The 25,473-nt window shown below is 42.6% G+C and overlaps 1 protein-coding gene across 3 annotated transcripts in view; it reads left to right on the forward strand.

Moving 5' to 3' along the window:
* Window positions 1–25,473, forward strand: part of LOC140464167 (C-Jun-amino-terminal kinase-interacting protein 4-like) — a 277,366-nt gene that overhangs the window by 163,298 nt on the left and 88,595 nt on the right. For all 3 annotated transcript variants that reach the window (XM_072558981.1, XM_072558982.1, XM_072558983.1), the window contains 2 exons: window positions 8,750–8,903; window positions 21,066–21,291. In XM_072558981.1, the coding sequence (XP_072415082.1) occupies window positions 8,750–8,903; window positions 21,066–21,291 (380 nt within the window). The remainder of the gene's footprint in view (window positions 1–8,749; window positions 8,904–21,065; window positions 21,292–25,473) is intronic.

The raw sequence follows: 25,473 nt of genomic DNA on the forward strand, positions 1-25,473 counted from the left end.
TTACGAACAGTGCCTAACTTGGGAGATCTGGTTCATGCACCAGTCAAGCAACAGCCTGATGTCTGTAAACCATCATCTCCCAGACCATCCATAACCTCATCACCTCAGGGGATCTCCCATCCACCGCCTCCAACCTCATAGTCCCACAACCCCGCACCGTCCGTTTCTACCTCCTGCCCAAAATCCACAAACCTGACTGCCCTGGCCGACCCATTGTCTCAGCCTGCTCCTGTCCCACCGAACTCATCTCTGCATACCTCGACACGGTCCTGTCCCCCTTAGTCAAGAACTCCCCACCTACATTCGGGACACCACCCACGCCCTCCACCTCCGCCATGATTTTCGTTTCCCCAGTCCCCAATGCCTTATCTTCACCATGGACATCTAGTCCCTGTACACCTCCATCCCCCATCACGAAGGACTTAAAGCACTCCGCTTCTTCCTTTCCTGCCATACCAACCAGTACCCTTCCACCAACACCCTCCTTCGACTGACTGAACTGGTCCTCACCCTGAACAACTTCTCTTTCCAATCCTCCCACTTCCTCCAAACCAAAGGAGTAGCCATGGGCACCCGCATTGTCCCCAGCTATGCCTGCCTCTTCGTAGGATATGTGGAACAGTCCATCTTCCGCAGCTACGCTGGCACCACCCCTCACCTTTTCCTCCGCTACATCGATGACTGTGTATCGGTGCTGCCTCCTGCTCCCACGAGAAGGTTGAACAGTTCATCCACTTTACCAACACCTTCCACCCCGACCTCTAATTCACCTGGACCATCTCAGACTGCTCCCTCCCCTTCCTACACCCTTCCATTTCTATCTCTGGCAACCGAATCAACACGGACATTTACTATAAACCGACCGACTCCCACAGCTACCTAGACTACACCTCCTCCCACTACGCCCCCTGTAAAAACGCCATCCCATATTCCCAATTCCTTCGTCTCCGCCGCATCTGCTCCCAGGAGGACCAGTTCCAATACCGAACAATCCAGATGGCCTCCTCCTTCAAGGAGGCAATTTCCCCCCAGATGTGTTCAACAATGCCCTCCACCGCATCTCTTCCACTTCCCGCTCCTCTGCCCTTGAGCCCCACCCCTCCAATCTCCACCCAGGACAGAACCCCACTGGTCCTCACCTACCACCCCACCAACCTCCATGTACAGCGTATCATCCGCCGTCATTTCCACCGCCTCCAAACGGACCCCACCACCAGTGATCTATTTCCCTTCCCTCCCCTATTAGCGTTCCGAAAAGACCACTCCCTCTGTGACTCCCTCGTCAGGTCCACACCCCCCACCAACCCAACCTCCACTCCCGGCACCTTCCCCTGCAACCGCAAGAAATACAAAATTTGCGCCCACACCTCCCCCCTTAGTTCCCTCCAAGGCCCCAAGAGATCCTTCCATATCCGCCACAAATTCACCTGCACCTCCACACACACCATCTATTGCATCCGCTGCACCCGATGTGGCCTCCTCTATATTGGGGAGACAGGCCGCCTACTTGCAGAACGTTTCAGAGAACACCTCTGGGACACCCGGACCAACCAACCAACCCAACCACCCCGTAGCTCAACACTTCAACTCCCCCTCCCACTCCACCAAGGACATGCAGGTCCTTGGACTCCTCCATCGCCAGACCATAGCAACACAACGGTTGGAAGAAGAGCGCCTCATTTTCCGCTCGGAACCCTCCAACCACAAGGGATTAACTCAGATTTCTCCAGTTTCCTCATTTCCCCTCCCCCCATCTTGTCTCAGTCCCAACCCTCGAACTCAGCACCACCTTCCTAACCTGCAATCTTCTTCCTGACCTCTCCGCCCCCACCCCACTCCGGCCTATCACCCTCACCTTGACCTCCTTCCACCTATCGCATTTCCTACACCCCTCCCTCAAGACCCTCCTCCCTACCTTTTATCTTAGCCTGCTGGACGCACTTTCCTCATTCCTGAAGAAGGGCTTATGCCCGAAACATCGATTTTTCTGTTCCTTGGATGATGCCTGACCTGCTGTGCTTTTCCAGCAACACATTTTCAGGTCTGTAAGGTATGATTCAATGAGTTTGACAAACTCCCAGACGCCACCATTACCACCCCTGGATATATTGGTAGACAGGTCGGAGAAAGTTGCCCTGGGAGTCCTCAACATTGGCTCCGAACCTCATGAAATCTCATGGCTTTATGTTAAACATGTACAATGACACCGCCTGCTGATTACCACATAGTGTCTCCCCTCTGCTGATGAATTGGTACTCCTCAGTGTTGAATTTGGAGGAAGCACTGAGGGTGGCAAGGGCACAAAATGTAGGGGGTTTGTGTCAGCTATCAAGAGTGACTCTGCCGCAGTACTGCTGATCAAGCTGGTCAGGTCCTCAAGGATATTGCTGTGAAACTGTCTGCAGCAGATAGTGAGGGAACTGACAAGAGGGGAAAACATACTTGAACTCATCCTTACCAGTCTGCCAGCTGCAGATGCATGTGTCCATGACGCTATCTGTAAGAGTGACCACCGCACTGTACTTGTGGAGATGAAGTCCTGCCTTCACATTGAGAACACCCTCCATTGTGTTGTGTGGCAGAATCACAATGCTAAATGGGACAGACTTAAGACAGATCTAGCAACCCAAGACTGGGCATCCATGAGGCACTGTGAGCTATCAGCACCAGCAGAATTGTACTCCAGCACAATCTGTAATTTCATGGCTCAGCATATCCCCCCACTCAACTGTTAACATCAAGGCAAGGCATTAACCCTGATTCAATGGAAGGTGCAGGATGGAATGCTATGAGCAGTACCAGACAGTTCTAAAAATGATTTGTCAACCCAGAGAAGCTACCAAACAGGACTACTTGCATGCCAACCAGCATTAACAGTAAGTGATCAGACAACCAACGGATCAGATCTGAGTTTTAGAGTCCTGCACAACAGGTCATGAATGGTGGTGGTCAATTAAACATTGGAGGAGGCAGCTCCACAAGTATCCCAATCCTCAATGATGGTAGAGCCCAACACAACAGGATGGCATGGTCACTTGCCTTTTAGCACTGCTGCCTCACAGTACCAAAGACCTGGGTTCAGTTCTACCCTTGGGTAACTGTGTGTGTGGAGTTTGCATGTTCTCCCAGTGTCTGTGTGGGTTTCCTCCTGGTTCTCCGGTTTCCTCCCACAGCCCAAAGATGTGCATGTTTGGTGGATTGGCCATGCTAAGTTGCTCATCATGTCCAGGAATGTGTATGTTAGGTGCATTAGTCAGGGGAAATGTAGAGTAGTAGGAGAATTGTTCTGGGTGGGTTACTCTTCAGAGAGTCAGTGTGCACTTGTTAGGCTGAATGACCTGTTCCAGCATTGTAGGAATTCTGTGATAGAAAACATCTATGATAGTAGAGCCCTGCATTACAGATACCAGTCTTCAACCAATTCAATTCACTCCACATAATATCAAGAAGTGGTTGGAGGCACCAGATGCTACAAAGACTATAGGCCGTGACCACATTCTGGCAATAGTAATGAAAGTTTGTACTCCAGAATTTGCAGTTTCCCTGGCCAAGCTCTTGCAGTACAGTTACAACACTGGCTTCCACCTGATGTTGTTGAAAATTACCCAGGTTATGTGCTGTACATAAAAAGCAGGATAAATCCAACCAGCCGATTGCCGCCCTGTTAGTCTATTCTCGATCATCAGTAAAGTGATGTAAGGTATCATCAACAGTACTATCAAGCAGCTCCTGCTCAACAATAACCTGCTTAGTGATGCCCAGTTTGTGTTCCTTCAGGGCCACTCTGCTCCTGACTACATTCCAGCTTTGTTTCAAATGTGGACAAAAGAGCTGAATTCAAGAGGTCAGGTAAGAGTGACAGATCTTGACATCAAGGCTGCATCTGACATCAAGGAGCCCCAGCAAAACTGGAATCTCTCTGCTGATTGGAGTCATACTTGGTACATAGGAGGATGGTCGTGGTTGTCCGAAATCAGTCATCTCAGGATATCTCTGCAGGAGTTCCTCAGGGTAGTGTCCTAGGCCCAACCATCTTCAGCTGCTTCATCGGTTACCTTCCCTCCATCATAAGGTCAGAAGTGGGGATGTTTGCCAATGATTGTGAAATCTCCAGCACCATTCACGGCTCCTCAAACACTGAAGCAGTCACTGTTGAAATGCAACAAGATCTGAACAATATCCAGGCTTGGACTGATAAGTGGCAAGTAACATTCATGCCCCGTAAATGCCAGGCTATGACCATCACCAATAACAGACAATCTCATCACCGTCCCTGAACATTCAATGGTGTTACCATTACTAATTACCCACTATCAACATCCTGGGGTTTACCATTTGCCAGAAACTCAACTGGACCTGCCACATAAACACAGTGGCAACAAGAGCAGGACATAGGCTAGGGAATTGAAGATGGAAAGTGAATTATTGAAGAGCTATACTGTTATTAAATGAAAATACTGCAGAAAATACTTCAAAACAAACCCAGAAAATGCTGAAGAACCTCAGCAGGTCTGGAAATACCTGTGGAGAGAGAAACTGAGTTAATACTTTGAGTACAATATAGGTCTTGTTCAGAAATATTCCATCATTTGTCTTAGTTGAAACTTAACAGTATCAAATTATCTGCTTCAATTTTTTTCTAACCAGTACTTATCAGTAGTGTTGTTTAGAATGCTTAGACAGGTAACTCTGAAATCTTTAGAACAAAACATTAATTTTGAAGAGGCAGCTATTAGTTTCATTGTCATCATTCATTCTCCTCACTAAGTTGTATCCTTGACCAATGAAACGTGTGACTATGAAATAATGAGAAAGTTACCAACATTGAAATTAGTCTTGCTGCACATGCATGTTCCTCAGTGTTTTAAAATATTATAGATCACAGCAATAGGACAGAAAAATATTTACTCCTTGTTAACTTAATTAGCCTTGTTGGAATTTCTTAATGTTCACTCATTTTCATATTTGAAGAAAAACTACTGGTCAGAATGTGGAAGGAGATAATGAAAAGTATCCTGCCAGAGGAGCTAATGTGTGTTTTTCTTTGACAAATGATTCCACAATGCTGTGATTTCTCATGTTCTCGGATGAAATGGCTTACTTTCTCTCTCATCTGTGACTTGAAGGGCTGGTAGTGATATTCTGTACACATTGAGGACAAATTCATTTGTGTAAGTATTGTAGAAGCAATATGATGAGAAGAGCTCTGGAAGTGCGGTGATAGTGTCTATCCCTCTGAGCCAGGGGCCTGGGTTCAGATCCCTCCCCTGTTCCGAATGGGCTGCGATAACCTCTCCAAATGTGTGAATGAGAAAATATCTAGAAGCAAAGTGGAATGGTAAACAGATTTGGTCACATTCATGAGGAGAAGTAATTTATAACAAACATGGAATGCTGGACAAATTGAAGTCAGGCAGCACCTGTGGGGAGAGAAACAAAGTTACTATTTCGAGTTTGGTATGCCATGTCTTCGAACTAAGTGACCGAAGTAATTTATGTTGAGAGCTGGATTCATTTGGAATTGTCAGCAGTGGGCTGAGTCCATTATTCATTGTTTAGTGTGTTTCTTTTCTTGAATGCTAAATGTAAAAAAAAACTCAATACTCAACCTTTAGTCAAACTCTGCTTTGGGCCTCAAAATATGAAATGTGTTCTGACATGATTACAAAATATTGTTTTGGCCTTTGTTTTTCTTGAATTTAGCATGATGATCATTGGATGAGTTTCATTACAGGAACCACCCAATCCCTGTTTTGCTCAATTTGCTATACAACTGATGCTTTATATTGTGTACAAATTGTTATGAAGTTGTGGGTATACTGTACCTTTTAAGAAAGCTGACATTTCTGGCTTGCACAAAGTGTGCTGAAGATTTAAAAATGTAACATTTGGGTTGAAACACACCTCTAGTGCTGTGTTGCCAAGATACAAAGACAAAATATAAAATTCGGCCAATCAGTTTAAATGATGTCCCAGATACAAAAGTCCAGTCGAATTTGAATCTTACTATTTTGGATGACATCAGACCAATGAAATGATCTGATGTTTTGGGGTATAAATATCAGGCATTTTGAACAGTTAGCCAGAGAGGTAAAGAGCAGCCAGCACCAACAAGACTGCTTGCAGAAAGATCTGCTCTCTGAAAGGTACCTTTGTCTATCAAAGACCTGGGAAGCAGAATCCCCAAGAATAAAAAAAGACAGGAATACAGAGAAGAAAACTGCCTGGTTTTGAACTAACAATTTTTTTTTTGTAAATCTTAATTGAGTTTTTTTTATTGGACCAGTATTGTAGAGGGAGAGTTAAAAGATCGGTTTAAGAGAAAGGAGTTGTAAATAGTTGTTAGTTAATATTCTCTGTTAGATGTAGATTAAATAGTGACTTCTGGCAAAGAGTCATAGAGATGTACAGCATGAAAACAGACCCTTTGGTCCAACTTGTCCATGCCGACCAGATATCCCAACCCAATCTCGTCCCACCTGCGAGCACCTGGCCCATTTCCCTCCAAACCCTTCCTATTCATGTACACATCCAGATGCCTTTTAAATGTTGCGATGTGTACTAGCCTCCACCACTTCCTCTGGCAGCTCATTCCATACACTTACCACCCTCTGTGTGAAAAAGTTGCCCCTTAGGTCTTTTTTTTAATCTTTCCCCTCTCACCCTAAATCTATGCCTTCTAGTTTCAGACTTCCCCACCCTAGGGAAAAGACTATCTATTTATCCTATCCATGCCTGTCATGATTTTATAAACCTCTATAAGGTCACCCCTCAGCCTCCAATGCTCTAGGGAAAACAACCCTTCTTTGCTTCACAAAACTTAACAGTCCACAGCATGGGGTGAATCTTTTCTGTGTTGCTAGTTTAAATTAGCAGAGGGGTTTACGTGTTGTAACAAAATGACAAACCAGGATATATACTATAAGTGAATTAAATTAAATTGAAACTAAATTAACTTTAAATTTATTTAGTGACGTGACAATGAGTCTATGCAGTTTTTCTGTCAGACCTGAGGAACTCCTGCTTTGATGTTCTGGGACTGAGGTGATTGTTGTCTAACAACCATAAGCACCTTGCTTTGTGTTAGATTTGATCAAACCTGTAGTTTTCCCCTTGATACCCATTGACTCGAGTTCTCATAGGGCTCCTTCAAATTTTTGACGATGTCAAAAGCAGTCACTCTCACTCTATCTTTGAAATTCAGCTCTTTCTGTCCATTTTTGGGTCAAGGCTTAATGCGGTTAGGAGCCTAATGACCTGACAAAACTCAAACTGAATATCACTGAGCAGTTAAGTCTTCACAAATGCTGCTTGTTAGCACTTTTGATTATCCTTTTCATCTCTTTGAGATGATCGAGAATAGATTGACAGATCAAAAATCAGCTGGGTTGAATTTGTGCTGCTTTTTGTACATCTATATTTGAGTATTTTTCCACATTGTTTGTACTATACAGAACCGAAACTGGGAATTAAGTCAAACCTCGATGTGATAGGAATGGAAAATTTCTCTGCCTTTTGGTTAACTGTAAAGCGATAATGGTGGGGAATAGATGGGACTTTGTTTTGCCATATGCTTTGGAATCTTTCCAGCTGTTATTTTGAGACCACTTGCTTTGGTTTATTTTGTTCTTATTTCTTTCATGTAATAAACTTCACTTTTTACTATTAAAATTAAATTAAATGCATCTTGTAAGTCTATAGGCAGAATTTTAGTGTCCCAAAAGTGTGTTTGCAGAATGAGGGTGCCTGTTAAACTCCACATCCTCCAATCCATTCTTGCCCTATTCTATAGTTTAACATGGAGCAGGTAAGTTTCCAGAATTTATATTCTGAGGCTAGTGAGAGAAGTTTGAGGAATGGAGGGAAGCGAGGCAGGTTTTCCTGCTCAGAGCTTGATAGGGAATGGGTTGCCTCCCTTGAGGGTTCAATTTTCACTGACAGTCCCACCTTTGGCCTCATGTCTTGCCATACTTGTCTGTTTTGTGTCAACCTTGACCAGCTCTACCCTTGTTTCAGTGTAATTTATGTTAGTTTTAAAATGCTTGTTTCAAACTATAGTATATCACTTTTAGACATAATGAAGAATTGATGTATTCTAACGTTTGTCCCCAGTGGATCTTTTACTGTACAGTACCTCGATTCCCTAATTACTTCCACAACATATTGTTGCAGTAAACCATGAAACATTTCAGCACATTCATTTTCTGAACTGCCTTTGGCAATTTAATTGGTCCAGTTGATATGAAGATTGAATTCCATTGTTTTTGTTACAATCACTGATAGTTTCTTGTTTTAGCTGTGTTCAATGGTTTAACTACTGTTGAAAAAATTATAAACTACTCCCAAAAACATTTCCTGATGATCATAATCTCCATTCATAAAATTATCCTACTTGTGATCATCTGACATAAGATCCCTTCCCATTGCTGGCCATATATCACCATTTACTATCAGGGCAGCTCCATTTTTAATATTTATGTTCAAGTTCATGAGATACCACTGTCCAGTGAATGCAATGAGATGGCAAAACAAAAATACCACAGATGAAATACAACAGAAAATCTGCCATTGTTGTTTTTACTGATGCCTTTAAAAGAAAACCCTCTAAATGCTGAAGTGTGGTATAAAGATTAGTTCATGATCCAAAATAACTTCTAGCTAAGCTCAACCAGCTATGTCCTACCTATTTTTCTTGGCTTAGCAAATATACATAGCTGAACTTGACCCTTATTTCTTCCTTCCTGAACAGGAGAGAACCACCTCGTTCCTTGGGTCTTTTTCAATTGCCTGGAGGAGATGTTCTTCTTACACCAGATGCAGCAAGGGAAGGAGCAGAAACACCTGGTACAGAAACCTGGAGGTTCAATGACCTTAGCCAACCAAGATCCAACACCAGCTTAAAAGTAAGGTGTAAACTTATGCAAGTGATCTAGCTTTCATAGTGCAAATTACATTTCAAAAATTATTATTCTTTTCCGCCTTCTACCATTTTAAAGAAAGAAATGAAAAGCCTGTAAGCAAGAATGTTGGTGATTTGAACTGCTGTTTAGATGAACCAACTTCACCAGTTTGACTGCTGCAGGACCACAAGAAATATGAGCAGGAGTAGACCATATGACCTTCAAAGTCAAATAGTGTGGTGCTGGAAAAGTACAGCTGGTCTGGCAGCATCCAAGGAGCAGGAGAGTTGACACTTTGAGCAAAAGCTCTTCATCAGGAAGGGTGATGTCTCTTGCCTCCCCAACTCCCATTTTTCCCAAATTCTGTACCTCCAGTGAAGACACATGTGAAATGCTTATTTAACACAATACCACTATCCTCCAATTTCCCCCTTGGTCTGTAATGGGCATTACTTTTTCCCTGGTTATTCTTTTCCTCATGATATGCTTATAGAGTTGGTTGGGATTCTCACTAATCTTTTTTGCCGGTATTTCTTCACAACCCATCTTTGCTATCCAAGTTGCTTTCCTCAGATGCTGGGAAAACTCAGCAGAACTGACCGTCTGTGGAGAGAAGGCAGGCTTAACAATTCGGATCCAGCGATCCTCCTTCAAAACCGTTCTGAGGAAGGGTAATTGGACTTAAAACGTTTACTCTGCTTAATTGACTCCTTCATTAATATTGTGATGCTGCCTTCTCTTTTATACCATTCCTGTCCTGCCTAAAGCTCCTGAACCCAAGAAAATTGAGTTTGCAGTCCTTTCTATCCCTCAACCATTTCCCTGTGATGGCAACAACATCACAATTTCACATGTCAGTCAGTGCCCTTAATTCATCGGTCTTATCTTATAAGTCTTATCACCTCCACTTCCCGCACTCCCTGCCCCCCCCACCCCCGAACCCCACCCTTCCAATTGCAACAAGGGTAGAATCCCACTGGTCCTCACCTTCCACCCCACCAATGTCCAGATACAAAGCATCATCTGCCATTTCTGCCACCTACAGACTCCATCACCAGAGAGATATTTTCCTGCCCACCCCTTTCAGCATTCCGCAGAGACCATTCCCTCCGTGACTCCCTCGTTAGGTCTGTGCCACCCCCATTTTCCCCCCCCCCCCCCCCACCCTCCATTCCTGGCACCTTCCTTTGCCATCACAAGGGGTGTAAAACCTGCACCCACACCTCTCCCCCTCACCTCCACCCATGGCCCCAAAGGATCCTTCCACATTTAACACATCCTGCACATCCAAACATCTCATCTTCTGTGTCCGTTGCTTTCGATGTGGCCTCCACTGCATCGGGGAAACAGACCACCAACTTGTGGAACGTTTCAGAGAACATCTCTGGGACACACGCACTAAACAACCTGTGGCCAACTAGTTCACCTCCCCTTCTCATTCCGCCAAGGAAATGCAAGTCCTGGTTTTCCTCCACTGTCAAACTCCAGCCACCCGATGCCTGGATGAAGAACACCTCACCCTTCTGCCTTGGAACACTCCAACCACACAGAATCAATTTCGATTTCACCAATTTCCTGATCTCCCCTCCCCCCACCTTATCCCAGATCCAACACTGCAACTCGGCACCACCATCTTGAACTGTCCTACCTGTCCGTCTTCATCCTCACCTATCCGCTCCACCCTCCGCTCCGACTTATCACTATCACACCCCCACTTTCATCGCCCTATTGCCTTCCTAGATACCTTACCCCCAGACCAATCCCCTCCCATTTATCCCTCAGCCCCTATTCCTCCCCCACATCCTTGATGAAGGGCTTATGCCGGTAACATAGATTCTCATGTTTCTCCGATGCTGCCTGACCTGCTGCACTTCTCCAGCACCACACTTGTTGATTCTGATCTCCGATCTCCAGCATCTGCAGTCCTTACTTTCTCCCTGTCTTATCTATAATACTTCTAGCATGAAAGTAGAAGCCATCTGGCCTTGCCTTACTCCCTGGAGACTTATTATGTCTGAACACCCTCTGCCTAGGTTTCTTTTCTCAGGCATACTGTGTCACTATTGATTTTATGCACTGTATCCCATGGACCTGCCAAACTAAACTCCTCGCAACAGCATAAGCAAACTCTCCCACAAGGTTATTGATTCCATTCTGGTTTGGGTGTAATCTTGCTTTTAGAAGTCTCACCTTCCTCAGAAAAGTCCCAGTGATTCAAAAAATTAAAACTCATCCTCCTGAATCAATTCTTGGACCATATTCTTATTTTTCTCTACTTGCTCGCTCATAGCACTGCAAATACTGCAGAAATTATAACCTTTGAGATCCTGCTTTTTTAATCTACTGCCTAAATCCTTAAACTCTGATACAAGCCCTTCTTCCTCATTCTACCTATATCATTGATATCAGTGGTGTGAAGGTGCTGGTGTTGGACTGGGGTGGGCAAAGTTAAAAATCTCATAACACCAGGTTATAGTCCAACAGATTTATTTGTAAGTATAAGGTTTTGGAAAGCTGCTTCTTCATCAGGTGGCTAGTTAGGCAGATCATAGAATGCAGAATTTGTAGTAAAAGATCAAAGTGTCATTGCAACTGACACAACGTATTGAACAAACCTAGATTGCTGTTAAGTCTTTAATCACTTAGAATGGGGATGCAGGTTTTGATTGATTAATATGTAAATCACAGAACTTCTTTCAAGTCAAATTTTTGAGATAACTTTAAGGTTTTATATTTAAAAAAAGAAGACATCTCAGCTCAGACAATGCATTAAAGCTGAGAGTTCTGTCTGTATCCCAACCTTGAGTCAGAATGGTTCTGTTTCCAAAGTTGGAATTTATAAAATGTCACACTGACTACAGACTGTGTGTTTTTGAACAAAATGGAATGCATCTGCAAATGCAGGTTCACCCCATAGACATACATGTATGTGTGAAAGAGAGAGAGAGAAAAAGTGTGTATGTAAGTGTGTGAGAGAGAGGGGGAAGGATATATATGTGTATGATAGTGGGTGCGCAAGTGTAACTGATTTATATGCTTATGAGAAGGTGTGAGCATCTGTGTGAGAAGGAGAACAAGAGACCCCTATAGTTCATACTTGATCCTCTTTGACTGCCTGGTAGCCACCTAATCCCTCATTGCCTCTGGTCACTTGATCTGCAGAGTGACCATCCCCCTAAATGTGCTATCCATTTCACTCTCAGCCACGTGATATGGCACAGTGTCTCCAGCTAACACTTGAGCTCCAAAACCTGCAGCTCAAATTTCTACAGTTAGGAGCACTTCCTTTAGGACCTTTTCGGTTTAAATTAAATCATATAGGTATGTAGTAATTTATCTTGAAAACTCAAACTGACAAAATAATTCAATACTCTCTGCTAAACTTGAATGCAATAGTAAGGGGGTGTTTCACTATTTAAATTTCTGTTCCATGGATGAGACATTAAATTTGAGGAAGCAGTCAGAGCTATTCTTAGTCATTACAACATATGTCCAGCCCATGCTGGCTCTCTGTGGAATATTATGGTTTGCCATATTTCCCTATTCCTCCTGCAGCCTGACATGGTCATCTGTTTCTTCCCACCCCTCCCAAACAGGTGACTATCAAACTTCCATGTGATTTACGTCAATTTCTTTTTCACATTTTAGTGTCTTTAAAATTGTAATTAAGTCTTGTTTCTGTCTAATCCCTTCAAACTTTTGCCAGTTTAAGAATTTATCTGGAAGCTTTGTAGGATTCGTCAAAGACCTGATATAGTGCAGCCTACAGTGCTGAAGTATATGAAATCAAATAATAACCCAGATCCCTTCTTTCACACTAAAACAAAGCACTGCAGATGTTGGAAATGTGAAATAAAACTGCTAATGTGATCTCCTAGTTCAGGAAAGGTAGGAGACACAAAACTGGAAACTACAGGCAAGTCAGCCGAGCATCTATTGGGAAAGTGCAAGAGTCCGTGCTGAGGAAGAAATAGCAGAACACTGAGAAAAGCTTAGTGCAATCAAGCATAGTTTTGAGAAAGGGAAACCATGTTTGACAACTTTACAAAAGTTCTTTTGGGATGTAATGAGCAGAGTTGATCAATTGGAACTGGTAGATCAAGTATATTTGTATTTCTAGAAGGTATTTGATAAAAAAACATAAAGGGTCATTGCACAATGTAGGAGCTCGCAGATAAATTCTGTACAGTATTAGCATGGACTGAGAGTTGATTATTTGCTATTTATAGTCATGACCTAGAAGTGGGATGGTGGGGGGGGAGCAATGCAAGGTGTAATGTATACAAATTTTCTAACCTCACATAAATTGATAGGATGGTATGTTGTAATGAAAACATAAGGAATCTTCAAGGGGCTATAGGTAGGTAGATTGAATGAGTGCATGGACAAAAATTGGGCAGCTGGAGCTTTAATGTAGGAAAAGGTAAGATTGTGCACTTTGATAAGGAGTTCAAAAAAGATTCATCAGGCTAATTCTTGGAATAAAGGAAGGGGTATCCTTATATTAAAAAAAAATGGCTAAACAGGTTTGTTCATTAGAGTTTAGAAGCATGACGTACAAGACCGAAGGGATTTGAAAGGGTAGATATTGAGAAGCTGTTTCACTGGTGAAGAATTTCAAACGAGGGAGCATAGTTGCAGAATAAGGAGAAACTCATTTAAAACTGAGATGTAAATGAATTTCATGTCCCAGAGAGTAGTGAATGTATGGAATTATCTACTCCAGAGAATTGCGGATTCTAGATCATTGGAAGTAAGTTTTGAGAGGGGCAGTAGATAGATTTTTGAAATATTGAGGAGTTGAGAGCTGTGATCAGCTGGCATAAAGGAGGAGTTGAGACCTGCTGTGCTCTTCCAACACCACTAATCCAGTACTTGGTCCACATCTCTCCATTCCTTGCATATTCATGTGCTTATCTAAAAGGCCCTTAAACTCTCCTATCATATCTCCCTCCCACCATCACCCCTGGCAGCATATCCCAGAGACCTACGACTGTGTTTTTAAAAACACTTGCCCCTCATATCTTCTTTGAACCTTCCCCTCTCCCCTTAAATGCATGCGCCTTCGTGTTAGACATATCAATTCTGGGCAACAGATTGTGACTGCCAACCCTATCCATGCATCTCATAATTTTATAGACTTATAGCAAGTTTCCCCTCAGCTTGCGACACTCCAGAGAAAACAGCCCTAGTTTTTCTAGTCTCTCGTTATAGCTCATAGCTCTAATCCAGGCAGCATCCTGGTAAATCTCTTCTGCACCCCCTCCAAAGCCTCCGCATCCTTCCTATAATGTGATTACTGAACACTGAATGAAGTGTGGCCTACTCAAAGTCTTTTCAAGCTGCTACATGACTCCTTGTCTCTTATACTCAATTCACCTACCAATAAAGGCGAGCACGTTATATGCTTTCTTTATCACCTTATCTATTTGCGTGGCCACTTTCAGGGAACTATGAACTTGAAACCCAAGATCCCTCTGAACGTCCGTGTGCTTCAGGGTCCTGCCATTAACTGTATACTTTTCCTTAACATTTGATCTCCCAAAGTCTGCAGCTCATACTTATCCAAATTAAACCCTCATCTACCATTTTTACGACCATACCTGCATCTATATCCCGTTGTATTCTTTGACAACCTTCTGCACTCTGCACGAACTCCACCGATCTTTTGTATCATCTGCAAACTTACTAGGCCACCCATCTATATTTTCATCAGTCATTTTTACATAAATCACATAAAGCAGAAGTCCCAATACGGATCCCTGCAAAACACCAGTAGTCCCGGACCTGCAGCCAGGAAAGCACCCTTCCATCTATGTTCTCTGTCTTCTACAGGCAATCACCGTTCCCTCTGTGACTACCTGGTCAGGTCCACATCCCCCTACGACCCACACTCCCATTCTGGCACTTTCCCCTGCCACCGCAGGAACTGTAAAACCTGCGCCCACACCACCTCCCTCACCTCTATCCAAGGCCCTAAAGGAGCCTTCCACATCCGTCAAAGTTTTACCTGCACATCCACTAATATCATTTATTGTATCCGTTGCTCCCGATGTGGTCTCCTCTACATTGGGGAGACTGGTCGCCTCCTAGCAGAGCGCTTTAGGGAACATCTCCGGGACACCCGCACCAATCAACCACACCGCCCTGTGGCCCAACATTTCAACTCCCCCTCCCACTCTGCCGAGGACATGGAGGTCCTGGGCCTCCTTCACCGCCGCTCCTTCACCGCCAGACGCCTGGAGGAAGAACGCCTCATCTTCCGCTTCGGAACACTTCAACCCCAGGGCATCAATGTGGACTTCAACAGTTTCCTCATTTCCCCTTCCCCCACCTCGTCCTAGTTTCAAACTTCCAGCTCAGCCCTGTCTCCTTGACTTGTCCGGACTTGTCCGACCTGCCTATCTCCTTTTCCACCTATCCACTCCACCCTCTCCTCCTTGACCTATCACCTTCATCTCCTCCCCCACTCACCCACTGTACTCTGTGCTACTCTCTCCCCACCCCCACCCTCCTCTAGTTTATCTCTCCACGCTTCAGGCTCACTGCCTTTATTCCTGATGAAGGGCTTTTGCCCAAAACGTCGATTTCGCTGCTCGTTGGATGCTGCCTGAACTGCTGTGCTCTTCCAGCACCACTAATCCAGTGTAAGCCAATTCTGAATCCAAGCAGCCAAGTCACCTGGATACCATGCATTTTAATCTTCTGGATGAGCCTACCATCAGGGAGCTTGTCAAAAGCCTTACTAAAATTCACGTAGGCAGCATCCACTGTTCTACCCTCGTAGATTATATTCATTATGTCCTTGAAAAATTGAATCACGTTAGTAAGACATGAGCTGCCCTACACAAAGCCATGCTGACGACCCTAATTAGTCCATGTTTTTCCAAATGCGCGTAAATCCTATCCCAAACAATTCTTCCCAACCACCAATGTGAGACTCATTGGTCTACAGTTTCCTGGATTACCCTCATTTCCCTTCTTGAACAGATGAACGGTATTAGCTATTTGCCTGTTCTCTGGGACCTGTCCAGTGGCTCGCAAGGATACGGAGATCGTGGTCAAGACCCCAATAATCTTCTCTCATGCCTCTCTCAAAAACCTAGCATGCTCCACAATAATCTCACTATACTCCATAAACTCCTCCTGGGTGAATACTGACGCAAAGTATTCATTTAGGATCTCACCTACGTCCTCTGTGGGCGGCACGGTGGCACAGTGGTTAGCACTGCTGCCTCATAGCGCCAGAGACCCAGGTTCAATTCCCGCCTCAGGCGACTGACTGTGTGGAGTTTGCACATTCTCCCCGTGTCTGCGTGGGTTTCCTCCGGGTGCTCCGGTTTCCTCCCACAGTCACAAAGATGTGCAGGTCAGGTGAATTGGCCATGCTAAATTGCCCATCGTGTTTAAGTAAGGGGTAAATGTTGGGGTATGGGTGGGTTGTGCTTTGGCGGGGCGGTGTGGACTTGTTGGGCCGAAGGGCCTGTTTCCACACTGTAAGTAATCTAATCTAATCTAATCTCTGTCTCCAGGCATAAGTTCCCTGCTATATCCTTGAGATCCTCTTTTAACCCTACTTGCTAAGGTCATTTCTTGGCCCCTCCTTGCTCTCCTGATTCACTGCTTGAGTTTTTTTCCTACTTTCTACTTTCTTTTTGGATACTATTGGCAGGTGGAGGAGGGTGGAAAGCCTCATGGAAGTATAACAGCAGCAGCAGCTGGCCTCTGGCATGACAGCTGGCTTTGCTATCGAGTACAGTCAGACAAATTCCAAATGAGTGATGAGTGGTAGGAGACTTACCAGTTAGGGGCATAGACAAGTGTTTCTGTGCTGCATTTGAGATTTTAAACCTTACGTGTGCTTTTTTCCTTTTGACTAAATTCTCAACGTCCCTAGTTATCTAAGGGTCCCTCACCTTGTCATCCTTGTCCTTCCTCCTCATTGGGACATGCTGGTGCTGAATGCTGACAGTTCCTCCCTCATACTGATGTAATTTGCCCTCCCCCACTTTACTACCTTCCTGCAAGGTCCTGATTTATCCTTATTCATAGCTATCTTAAAACTTATGGAGTTGTGATCATTGTTTCCAAAATGCTCTCCCACTGAAAGGTCAGTCACCTGGTCAGGTTCATGAGCCAAGACAAGATCAATATGGCCCTTCCTCCAGTTGGACATACTGTTTCAAGAAACCCTCTTGCATGCATCTAACAAATTCTGCCCCATCAAAGCCTCTTGTTCTAAGGAAGTCCTAGTCAATATTAGGGAAGTTAAAGTCATCCACCGTGAGAACTCTTTTTTTTTATTGCATCTTTCCATAATTTGCCGACATATTTGTTCCTTAGCGTCTCCGTGGTTGTTGTGGTGGGGCGGGGGGTGGCCTATGGTATAATCCTTTCAGAGTCATTGCACCCATATTGCCTCAGTGAATGAGCCCTCCAGTATGTCCTCTGTGAATTTAGATGTGATGTTCTCATTGATTAGTAATGCTAGTCTTCCACCTCTTTTTACCTCCCTCTCTATCTCACCTAAAGCAACTAAACTCTGAAACGTTGAGCAGCCAGTCCTGACCCCCTTTCAACCAAGTCTCTGTAATAGCTAAAACGTTAGACCCTGGATCTGTATGTAGGACTAAGCTCATCTGCCTTACCCACAACACTCTTACGTTGAAATAAGCACACTTCAGCCCATCAGTTGTATGGTGTTCATTTACCTGTACTGCCTGTCCTTCCTTTCAGACTCACTGGTCCTAACATGTACCTTCCCCTCAATACCTCCAGTTGCTGACTTGCTGTGATTCCCAGGCCCCTGCCACTCTAGTTTAAACTGAGTGGCACTAGTGAGCCTCCCTGCGATGCTATTGGTTCTCTTCTGGTTTAGGTATAACCCATCCCTCTTACACAGTTCACTTCTGTCCCAGAAGAGATCCCGATTATCCACAGGTTCTGCCAGATCTTTCTTTTTTTTTTGTTTTTGATTCCAGTAACATCTTGTTTTCATGCTGTTAAAATTGTATAATGACAGGGGATCAATAAATTGAACCCACCAGCATTTCTGATCCAAGGGGTTTTCTCACTAATGTTCTTGCATTATTCTTTACTAGGCAGAGAGCTTGATATTTAGTTCCATTGGCTCGGTCAAATTTTTTGAACTCCCTTCCTAACAGCACTGAGTATACCCACACCACATGTCAAGAGTAGTTCAAGGGCAGTTCGCCACCACTTTCTCTTCAGAACAGCGGCTGTTTCTTTTCCCACCTGTTTAGTGCTACTGCCTATGATAAATTTATATTAGAATGAATTCTAATCTTAATTTTGAGAGACTTGATGAAGAATTTGTGAAATAAGGAATGTTGGAGGGAAATAGTTGAAAATGAGCAGTTCATTGCTCAGCTAATTCTGCTGCAATTGTTTGTATTCATTACCTTTCAAAAGGTTGTTTCCTGCAGTCTGATCAGTGGGGCTTTGGTTGCTGCTGGTTACGTCAGGGGAGCACGGTGATTAGCTCTTTATTGCATCCAGTGGGAAATTCATCTGAAGGTCATAGTTTCTGTGCCAGCACACAGTTGGTGGACATTGAGGGAACATCCTGAATAGCAATTGGTTTTATGTAATTAAATGAATGAAAGTATGTGTGACAGTTTTTAGTTGTGGTGAAATTGCACAATTAAACATTTTAAAATCCGCCTAAACATGCAAAACAACATACTTAGTGGTTTAGCATTGATCATAAATGGATATTAGCCTTAACTTTAAAAAACAATAATAACCTTACTGTGAATTCAGGAAGTGAAAGGGTTTATGTGGTGAATGACCCAACTGTCTCTATGGCAGCAGTTTAATATACAGGTATTGTGATGATCTATTATCTAAAATATTAATTGATGATATTGGCTAAGCATAGATGTTAAACTTATCAAACATTCTTTTCAAAACAGCAGAGTACACCAGCAACAAGATGTTGCCTTTGTGTGGAACACTAGTTACTTGAATGGAGTCTACAGTGCTATCAGATTTTAGGTAGAAAATGTATTGGTTTTAAACATGGACTTTGAGAGAATTTGTCACAGGGGCAAAAGCTTTTTCCCTTTCTCTCTCTCTCTGAAATCCTTCTCATTGAGCTTTGGATGTTGAAAACCCGTTGGAAGATCTCATCACTGAAAGTGAAGGGTTCTTAAAGAATAGGTCTGAATCAATGCTAGTGCTTCCAGAAAAAAGCTGCAATAACTGATGTTGGGAGCAGCCCTAGTACCAGTAACTTGAGAAAAGTGACTTTGGCTGCAAACCAGCATTGGACAATCTGTGAATAAGTCACTTTTTCTGAATTTAACTGTTAGCTGGCCACAATGTTTTAAGGTGATACTCTGCAAGCTTTTGTTTTTTTTTCCATGCTTGGCAGGATAGTAGGGATGTGGGAAAGTTGTAGGTATATAATCTCATTCAAGAAGAGTAGTTGAGCATAGTTGGACAGGAAAGGAATCAGTCTCTCCCTCCTACCTTGGGCTTAACATAGACAGCAGCTTGATTCAGTATATGCTGGTCGTGTGTTATATACTTACAAATCCAAGTAGTTACATCCCAGCAAAACAAGGTTTGTCCCTGTTTGCAGCCTCCGATTCAAATAATTCTGAGTTTGACAAAGTTCTCAGGAATGCCTTACTTCCACATTTCATTTTGTTGTACACCGTTAAAAGCTGACTTTAAATCTGTGAAGGTTGTAGCAATTAATTTATAAATTTCTCCAAGGTCTGTCTCATTGCAAACAGTTGATCAAACCTACATAATCCCAGTCTTAAAACTTAACTTGTTGTTCTGTGAATTCGCACTTCTAAATCACTTTTCCTTCTCCTTTGCAGTATACTCAATAAGTCAACTCCTCTAATTACATATTTTTGAAGTTTTCCAGTCTTCAGTACTTGGGCGTCACAACTTAAACGGCTCTGAAATCTGTTCAAAGAGATTTATTTATGGAAATTGCAGGATTGTTCTGAATTTATTGATTTATCTAAACCAAAAAGCTTTCATCATTTACATTTATTTGGGTGAAATCCAGAAACAACAGAATTATGCAGATAACTTGGAACTATTTCAGTTCTGTTCCAAACTAAGGTTCTTTAATTATGTGCAGCGTTTCCACAACATAGAGTCATAGAGAAATACACCACCGAAACAGACCCTTCGGTCCAACCAGTGTATGCCAACCAGATATCACAAGCTAATCTAGTCCCATTTGCCAGCTCTTGGCTAATATCCCTCTAAACCCTTCCTATTCATAGACCGTCTAGATGTCTTTTAAATGTTGCAATTATACTAGCCTCCACCACTTCCTCTGGCAGCTCATTCCATACACACGCAACCCTCTGCTTGAAAAAGTTGCCCCTTGGGTCTCTTTTATATCTTCCTCATCTCACCATAAGCCTATGCCCCCTAGTTTGGACTCCCCCACCCAGGGAAAAGACTTTGTCTGTTTATCCTATCCATGCTCCTCATGATTTTCTAAACCTCTATAAGGTCACCCCTCAGCCCCCAACTCTCCAGAGAAAACAGCCCCAGCTTACATAGCCTCTCCCTGTAGCTCAAATCCTCCAACCCTGGCAACATCCTTGTAAATCTTTTCTGAATCCTTTCAAGTTTCACAACATCCTTCCAATAGGAAGGAGACAAAAATTGCAAGCAATATTCCAAATTATCATCCGTTTATTTTTTAAAAAGTTCCATAATGCCCTGGTGCAGGAATTTCAATTTAATCTGTGATCAAATAACATTATTATCGTGAGAGTTACTTAGAGTCAACTGTTATTATTTTTGTTAAAATTCAATGAAGAGAAGAAAGAATTACCTCAACAGGAGGCATTAAACAGAAGCTTAATTTTAGACATAGTTAATATTTTGCAGTGACCACTGATGGGACATTGTTTACAGAGTATGGTGAATTCTTTGTAATCAGGATGCTCACATCCATTCTTAGATTGTGCAGGCAATAGGAACAGCTGATTGTAGACAGCCATAGATTCTAGTTTTGCCATTGGTTTAATGATCTTTTTTTTTTCCTTCATTCAGGCCCCCCTTCCTAGCTCATGCATAGCATCTGTCATCCAGTTTAAGATCTTTAATTGGAGGTGGGTGTTCATTTTTTAATTTTGATTGAGAGTTCTATTTATATTTTAGGATGAACTCTCTGATGCCAGCCAGGCCTCCAGCTTGGTGCCAACAAATCCAAATACTCCGATATTGGTCCCACCAGACCCTGCTGTGGGTGATTCAGCTTCTCCAAGAAAGGAAAGCTTGAAGGCTGAAGGGTTGTCAAAAAATTTAAACCAAGCAAGCAAGAAACCAGACAGCAAGAAAAATATTGATGTGCAGGTACAGCAGGAGACCAGAACTTTAGCAGTTGGTAAGTGCCTTGTTCAAACCAAATTTTATTCTGAAGGAATTGAGAAACATTTTGTTTTCCCAATGTTGACGACATCTCAACTTTCCTGCTTCCTTAGTCTCCTATTCTACAAAGGTTTCCAAATTGTTACAGGTGCCAGAGTCTTGCATATTTCTCTCAAATTGGTTTATATATTTCCCTCATTTATCTTGGGAGGAATAAACCTGATTGACATTGGGTTTAGAACATGGGTATATTGAAAATGTCAACTTCACCTGGTAGATGTGGTCATGGTGTGGAATGCTGGATCTGTAGGAATATACAGACATATGAACTAGGAGCAGAAGCAGGTCATTCAGGCCCTCAAGTCTGCAATGAGATCATATCTAATTTGTTTGTGTTTTGAATTCCACATTCCCATCAGTAATCTTTTATTCTTGTTAGGCAGTGGATTCAATCTGTTTCCACCTAGAATATTCTTTCATTCCACCTCACTGCCTTCTGAGACTCAGTTTCAACCCTTGGAGAGAACAATGTTCTGATCTGTTGTAAAAGGGAAACTCTTTAATTTTTAAATACTGCCCCACAGTTATGGACTTGGCACAAAAGGAAATATCATTCCACATTCATCTGTAAAGACGGATCAGAATCTTACAAACTCCAATCAAATGACCTCTCAGTCTTATAAACTCCATAAAAACAGCCCACACTGTCCAATATTCTCTGTTATAGTCACTGCTTACTCCAGGTAGTAATTCAGTAAATCTTCTCTCAACCACCTCCAAAGCATTTGTGCTTTTAAATAAAGAGACCAAAACTGTATTTACTCCAGATGAATTTTCACTGATACACTGTATAATTGAAGTATAAAAATGTACTGAAGGATAGCATCCCTCATGAATGTTGATTCATTCACAGGATGTGGGCATTGCTGCCTGAGCCAGCATTTATTGCCCATCCTTAGTTGCTTTTGAGAAGATGGTGGTGAGCTGCCTTCTTGAACCGCTGCAGCCTATTTGGTCTAAGTAGACCAACAAAGCCGTTAGAGAGGGAGTTCCAGGATTTTGACCTAGTAACAATGAAGGAATGACAATATTATATCATTATATAAATTGATATGTCAGGATAATAACTAACTGCATATTATTTTTCTGTAACGTGCACACTAGAACACCCAAGCCCCTCTACACTATAGAATTCCATGGACTGCAAATTTATCAGCCTGCTTTTGCTCCCCTCACCTAAATAGTTGATCCAAATGTTAAAAAGCTGAGGCTCAAGCGCAGACCTCTGTGGACTCCACTCACAGCATCAGAGAAAGGTCCTTTCATGCACTGGCTGGCTGGCTCACAGAAAACAATCTTCTTTCCATACTATATTTGGACAGTAACTTTTTATGTGGAACCTTATCAAATTACTTCAGGAAATCCAAATAGGATACATCTACAGATTCACCATCGTCTCCACATGTTACTCCCAAAGAACTCCAATAAATTAGTTGTGTTTTTGTGAAACCGTTCTTCTCTAAATATTCCCATTGAGTTTTTCTCATGTCTTTTAAAATTATATTTGCTACTTTTATGATCTGGTAGAACCTTCAGTATTAGTTTTCCAAAATTTAACACATCTGAAAGGTAAAGTCATCAAATTCCCAGAGGACCATAGGGTCCCTCTTTAATGAGAGAGAGAAAGGTAACTGGTGGTGAGTTTAACCTGAGAATCAGCACGCCACAGGTGAGGGGTGACCTCAGCTGGTGCAGGAATTGAACCCATGCTATTGGCATAATTTTGTATCACAAACCAGCCAATTAAGTTAACCAACCCCATCTACCACATCTGTTATTTCATTTCCACTTCTTTTAAGACAATAAGGTGACTTCAACAGGAGCTGTTAATTGTTAGGGAATTATCAGCTTTCAGCTCCATCGATTTGGATACTAGTATTCCCTAGTGATACTTACACTAAGATCATCTCTCTCTTCTGCCACCTGATTTACACCTGGAGTATTTTTTAAATGCTTTTTTAAATGAATGCATCATTTGTTAATTTCATCTTCCATTTCGTTATTGTCCACTATTAAGTGCCCACTTTTCCTCTCTATAACATTTATGTTACTTGCTGTTTAGTTTTTAAAAACCTGTAGAAATGCTAGCTATCTGGTTTTGCATTTCTAGGTAGTTTTCCATGCTCCAATTTCTTTCTAATTAACGTTTAGGCATTCTGTGCCTTTTTTTAATCTGTTGAGGATTAGTGTGATGACAACTGCATGGGTTCAATTCTCTTACTGGCTGAGGTCACTATCAAATTCTGCCCTCTCAATTCTTCTCTCACCTGAGGCATGGTCACCCTCTGATTAAACCACCACCAGTCACTTCTCTAATGAGAGTGAGTTCTGTGGTTCCCTGAGACTATAGTGACTTTACCTTTTACATTCTCATCATGTGGGTGGCATGGTGGAACAGTGGTTAGCATTGCTGCCTCACCGTGCCAGAGACCCGGGTTCAATTCCTGCCTCAGACGACTGTGCATACTCCATTCAGTCATTCTCCCCGTGTCTGCGTGGGTTTCCTCCGGGTGCTCCAGTTTCATCCCACAATCCAAAAATGTGCAGATTAGGTGAATTTGGCATGTTAAATTGCCCGTAGTGTTAGGGGCAGGGGTAAATGTAGGGGAATGGGTCTGGGTGGATTGCGCTTCGGCGGGTCGGTGTGGACTTGTTGGGCCGAAGGGCCTGTTTCCACACTAAATAATCTAATCTAATCTAAGAATCTAATCTAATTTGAATTGCCACTCATTGTAGTCCGTAAGTTTAATACGATCCTTATTTAGTTGATCATGGGCAATGTACCCTTTCCTTAGAAGTTTTGATGATAATAGGAATATACTTATTCTGAGCATCCTCAAGGAGACACTTAAATGTTTGCCACTGCTTTTCAACTGATCAGTCCCTTAGCCTAGTGACCCAGTTCACACTTGCTAGCTCAGCTTTCATGTCCTCATAAATGGATACCTGGATGTTTCAAAAGTTATGAGCCCTCCTCGAAAAGCAATTTATGTAAATAAGGGAAAGAGAACTTAATCAATGAATAAAAGCTGTGTTTTGTTTTCTATAGAATACAATTTTCTCCATGGCTGCAGCACTATTGTGTTTGGGGGCTAAATTAATATGATAGTCATATCAATTATTTTAGAACACACAAGGGCTGCAATCTAGCTCGGTGATTAGCACTGCTTCCTTAAAATGCCGGAGACCCAGGTTTGATTCCACCCTTGGGCACCTGTCCGTGTGGAGTTTGCACATTCTCCCAGTGTCTGTGTTGGTTTCCTCCCACAGTCCAAATGTTGCAGGTAAGGTGGATTGGGCTATACTAAATTGCTCATCGTGTCCAGGGATGTGAAGACTATGTAGATTAGCCATGGGATATGCAAACTTACGGAAGTGGGTCTGAATGGGATGCTATTTGACAGGTGAGTGTGAACCCGAAAGGCCGAATGGCCTGATTCCACACTATAGGGATTTGATGATTCAATGCGTTTTTGCATATTACTCTTCTTTATTGATTCCAAACTTATTGCTGAATTTTAGAAGCTCTTACTGTTTAATTACATAACCTCTTTTGGAATCACACAATAAAAGCATTCTTCCTTATGGGTAGTGTGACTTGGGTTTTACAAAATAGTGTATCCATTTGAAACTGACCACCACTATTCCTGAGAATCATAAAGGTGTCTTGTGATAGTCTGTTTTCTGCATAAATAACCTGTAGGTGTGAGTAATAAAAATAAGAGCTTATTATAAAAGTACTGAGACTTTGAGCTTGCATATCCTCTTTTGGAAGTCTGATGCATACCTGTTAATGTCTAGTATCTCTGATCTTGTTTGTTGCAACCATAAAATAACAAATGACCAATGATCTCTTGTAAGAAAGGGACCTGCTGGCTCATAGCTAACAAGGAATTCATTGCCGTAGGGATAAAACACTTTTAAGAATATATTTTTAAATAGGCAAACCACAACATAATGGCGGATAATATTGCTGACAGCAAAGGAACATTGGCTGGGATCAACAGTTTCCAACACAATATCTGTAATGCAACCATGTCAGTGTGAACTGGTTAGATCCCTACTAGAAATGGGTGCATTTAGATTGCATCTTTGACCTATACCGAGTCAGCTGAGCGTAACTGTGGTGAGAGAATGA

The sequence above is a fragment of the Chiloscyllium punctatum genome, chromosome 39 (assembly GCF_047496795.1).
Source record: "Chiloscyllium punctatum isolate Juve2018m chromosome 39, sChiPun1.3, whole genome shotgun sequence".
Classification (NCBI taxonomy): Eukaryota; Metazoa; Chordata; class Chondrichthyes; order Orectolobiformes; family Hemiscylliidae; genus Chiloscyllium; species Chiloscyllium punctatum.